The sequence below is a fragment of the Stomoxys calcitrans genome, chromosome 2 (assembly GCF_963082655.1).
Source record: "Stomoxys calcitrans chromosome 2, idStoCalc2.1, whole genome shotgun sequence".
Taxonomy (NCBI): Eukaryota; Metazoa; Arthropoda; class Insecta; order Diptera; family Muscidae; genus Stomoxys; species Stomoxys calcitrans.
The window spans coordinates 14,943,887-14,947,925 of NC_081553.1; the positions used below are offsets into that span (position 1 = coordinate 14,943,887).

The 4,039-nt window shown below is 37.1% G+C and overlaps 1 protein-coding gene across 1 annotated transcript; it reads right to left on the reverse strand.

Annotated features, from left to right (window-relative positions):
- Positions 1 to 2,547: 2,547 nt before the first annotated feature.
- Positions 2,548 to 3,661, reverse strand: LOC106082212 (NPC intracellular cholesterol transporter 2). Its single transcript, XM_013244586.2, has 3 exons — positions 3,542 to 3,661; positions 3,066 to 3,176; positions 2,548 to 2,999 (listed from the first exon to the last, which is right to left on the reverse strand). The coding sequence occupies exons 1-3, from the start codon at positions 3,609 to 3,611 to the stop codon at positions 2,695 to 2,697; spliced, it is 486 nt and encodes a 161-aa protein (XP_013100040.2). The 5' UTR covers positions 3,612 to 3,661; the 3' UTR covers positions 2,548 to 2,694.
- Between the last annotated feature and the right edge of the window lie 378 nt (positions 3,662 to 4,039).

Sequence of the window (4,039 nt, forward strand, 5' to 3'; positions counted from 1 at the left end):
TGAGCTTCTAGAGGGCACAATTGTCATCTGATTTGGAAGAAATTTTGTAGAACGGCTTCTCTCATGACCTTCAATATACGTGTCTAATATGATCTGAATCGATCTTCAGTCTGATACAGCTCCCCTATAAACCGATCTCCCTATTTTACTTTTTGAGCCCCTAAAAGGCCCAATTCTAATTCGATTTCGCTGAAATTTTACACATAGACTTCTACTGTGGTCTCCAACACTCAATTCAATTAGCATAGCAATTCTTTTTTTTTATCCTTTGTTTGTCTTAAGTTAGGAATTCCGTGCTACCTATCCTTAATCTTTAATTGTTTTCAATACCACTCTCCTAAGTTGGTTCATGTCTGATATTGTGTCTCCACCTAAGTGCCGGTATCTGTTGGACGCGAAAGCCGGGCAATGACAAAGGAAATGCTTCAACGTCTCATCATATTCTCCGAATGCCTTACACATGCTATCACTTGCCGCACTGATTTTACATAAGTGAGCTCGTAGTCCTATGTGTCCCTTTATGATACCAATAGCTATACTGACCTCCTTCTTGCTTCCTTTCAGTAATAGCCTTGACTTTTCACGATCTGGATCCCCGCATAAGATTTTGGACTACCGACCGTTTCGCTGTTCCACAAAGTTGTATGCGCATTCGTCGCCCACTCCATTAACTCGGACTGCGTCGACCCGAAAGGCTTCGTGTTAATCTCCTTCTTATACTGCAAGACTGTTCGTGACCTTACCGTCCTGGTTGCTGCAGTGACTGCCTCACATTTAATCTGTATGTCAATGGTTCGGATATCTAGATTGGTCTCCAGTGCCCTAGTGGCCGTGGTCCTCAACGCTCCGCATATGCCAAGACAACGTGTTCTCTGAACCTGTTGTATGGTCCTTATGTTGCAGTTTTTCTCCATAGCAGTCCACCAAACTACTGAGGCGTAAGTAAGTTTTGGTCTAATCACGCTCCTGTAGAGCCAGTGGACTATCCAATTTTTATCAACACCAAGGTTATAATATTGATTTTTTATACCCTCCACCATAGGATGGGGTATACTAATTTCGTCATTCTGGTTGTAACACCTCGAAATATGAGTCTAAGATCCCATTGAGTATATTTATACTTGCTCGTAGTGCATTTTAAGTCGAACTAGCCATGTCAGTCCGTCTGTCCGTCCGTCTGTCTGTTGAAAGCACGCTAACTTTCGAAGGAGTAAAGCTAGCCGCTTGAAATTTTGCACAAATACTTTTTATTAGTGTAGGTCAGTTGGTATTGTAAATGGGCCAAATCGGTCCATCTTTTGACGTCGGTCCATAAACTGATAAAGCTGCCATAGAAATCCATCTTGGGTCTTGACTTCTTGAGCCTCTAAAGGGCGCAATTCTCATCGGATTTTATTGAAATTTTGCACGTAGTGTTTTGATATCATTTCCAACAACTACACTATGTATGATTCAAATCGATTCATAATCTGGTATAGATCTTATATAAACCGATCTTGGATCTTGACATCTTGAGACTCTAGAGGGCGCAATTCACATCAGATTTGGAAGAAATTTTGCATGAAGTGTTTTGCTATGACTGAGCTAACTATGGCGTAAATCGGTATAGAACCTGATATAGCTGCCATATAAACCGATCTGGGATCTTGACTTCTTCAACCTCTAAAGGGCGCAATTATCCTCAGATTTGGCAGAAATTTTGTATAACGGCTTCTCCCATGACCTCCTTCAACATTCGTGTCTAATATGGTCTGAATCTCTCAATAACTTGATACAGCTCCCATATAAACCTATCTCCCAATTTTGCTTCTTGAACCCCTACAATGCGCAATTCTTATCCGAATGAACCGAAATTTTACACAATGACTTCTACAATGTTCAACATTTATTTATCGTCCGAATCGGACTATAACTTGATAAAGCTCCAATAGCATAACAGTTCTTATTCAATATTCTATGTTTGTCTAAAACGAGATACCGCGCATAGAACTCGACAAATGCGATCAATGGTGGAGGGCCTGGCCGAACTTAGCACGCTCTTACTAGTTTCTATTATTACAAATAAGTGCTTATTCTAGAGCTTCATCGAATGTTGTATGTAATGACATGTTTACTATCGATAACACAGGTGGTATTCCTGTTGATAGCTCGTTATAATTTAGCAGCTAGTAAATCTAAGGATAATGAGTTATTCATTATTTTACATGTCAAAAGTAATGACATGTACTTACCAAGTTTTTGCTGGGGGTGGAATAAAATCCAACCTGCCAGAAACCGAGGTATATCCAACCAAAGACATCTAAGAGCTATACCTTTTTATGTTGCAACTAGCCGCAGAAACTGGTATGGTTCACCATCTGTAGTCCATTCCGTTTGAGTTCTATAATCAAATTAATAGAATGATTATAAAACCTAAACTTTTGTAGTGTTAAGTTGTAGATTGATTATAGAACCCAAACCCCAGTAGTGTTCACTTCCAACATTACAAATATATACTAATATATGTTTTCTGTAATTGTTTATATATTATATCAAATATCACCTTACTATATAACTTATATTAAATTACTAACAATAAAGCCTCTTGAAAACTATGTAATACTTTTTGTCTTTTCTATATTATAGCATTTAAACTAAATAACTTTGTAGAAACGTGTGTATAGATAGGTACATTGGAATTTCATATTTTCATATCTATTCCAAGAGATAAGTTGTGGTGAATCCTTTCCTTACTTTTACATTGCATACAAAACAAGCAATGGACTCGCCAGTTTCATCCTCCAAGGATACCTGAACACTTACAGAAATTTCGGGATAGTGTGATTCAATGAAAAATTTGAAGGAGTAAACGACATCTTCAGTTTTGTAAATGGGACAATTGGCTCCATAGAGTAGATTGTCACAAACATTGGCTACCTCTGGGGGTAGATCATAGGGTACAGTGATACCAATAGTTGTGGCATGGACGACGGCTGTCAAATTCCTTATGTTATCCTTAGCTGAAAAGAGTTCAATGATATTATAACATCGAAGTTTTCAAGGATATTTTCGAATTAGATACTTACTACCCACAAAGTGAACATTCATTAGAGCTGTAGTTCCTTTAACCACATCACAGGGCACTTCATCGCAACCGATTACGTCCACGCTCAGGGGAAAAGGTTGTCCATTTTTGCCTAAAATAAAACAAAAAAAATTGCTAAAATTTATAAAATCCATTGATGAGTTGAAATTGAAAACATTTCTGAAGATGGAAACATTTGCTTTTCACAATAATAAGTTTTTGGTTAAATTACTGAACAATCTTTGATATACAATCTAAATCGTAATGGAATTATTTTTTTAATATTACGATTTAAACCCTTTGATAATGTTTATCACTTAAATTAAATTAAATTATCAGCCAGACAGCAATTGCAAATTGAGTGTCAATGTTCTATTAATCACCTACATATTGATATTGGTATCAATTTTTGAGGATTACCATCTAATATCAAAAACCACATACACTTCACTTTATTGTCTGGCCTACGGGACTTACATTGTTTCACGTTAGTGGCTGCAGCACCGGCAATTAATAGGGCAATAGAGACAACAAATAATTTCAACATCTTGTATGGACGGATATTGGAGTTGAGTTGAATGACTTTTTAATAATTGGATTTATTCCGTTAGACTATTAAAAGAAGACTGCCTCCATGAACATTCTGTGATACCGTTTTATATGGACTAGGTTTGTAATCAGCAAGAACTTGAACTTTCCTTTACCGAGCAAGTTACTCGCATAAGAAATAACAAAATTTGCAGGTGTTCCAGAAATTCGGAAAATCATAGTCGATGCAGGTGTTTCATCCGCGTCAATATAGAAAGCATTCGAAAGTATTTGAGTTAACGTCAAGATAAGATAAAGAGCAACTGTTAATAGTTCCATGTTAGTCTTATGGGATTTATGAGAATAACATCGATTTATAGCGTAGGCACAATGTTTGGAAAGCTTTGCTACTCTCCCTTGTAGTTGTCTGATTGGACAAACACCTAT

What these genes read in the sequence shown, in the direction of transcription:
- LOC106082212 (XM_013244586.2), bottom strand. Translation starts at nt 3,611, where the DNA reads ATGTTGAAATTATTTGTTGTCTCTATTGCCCTATTAATTGCCGGTGCT. An exon ending in AGCCACTAACGTGAAACAAT is followed by an intron (nt 3,177 to 3,541) that starts GTAAGTCCCGTA and finishes GTTTTATTTTAG; the next exon opens with GCAAAAATGGACAACCTTTT. An exon ending in GAATGTTCACTTTGTGGGTA is followed by an intron (nt 3,000 to 3,065) that starts GTAAGTATCTAA and finishes AACTCTTTTCAG; the next exon opens with CTAAGGATAACATAAGGAAT.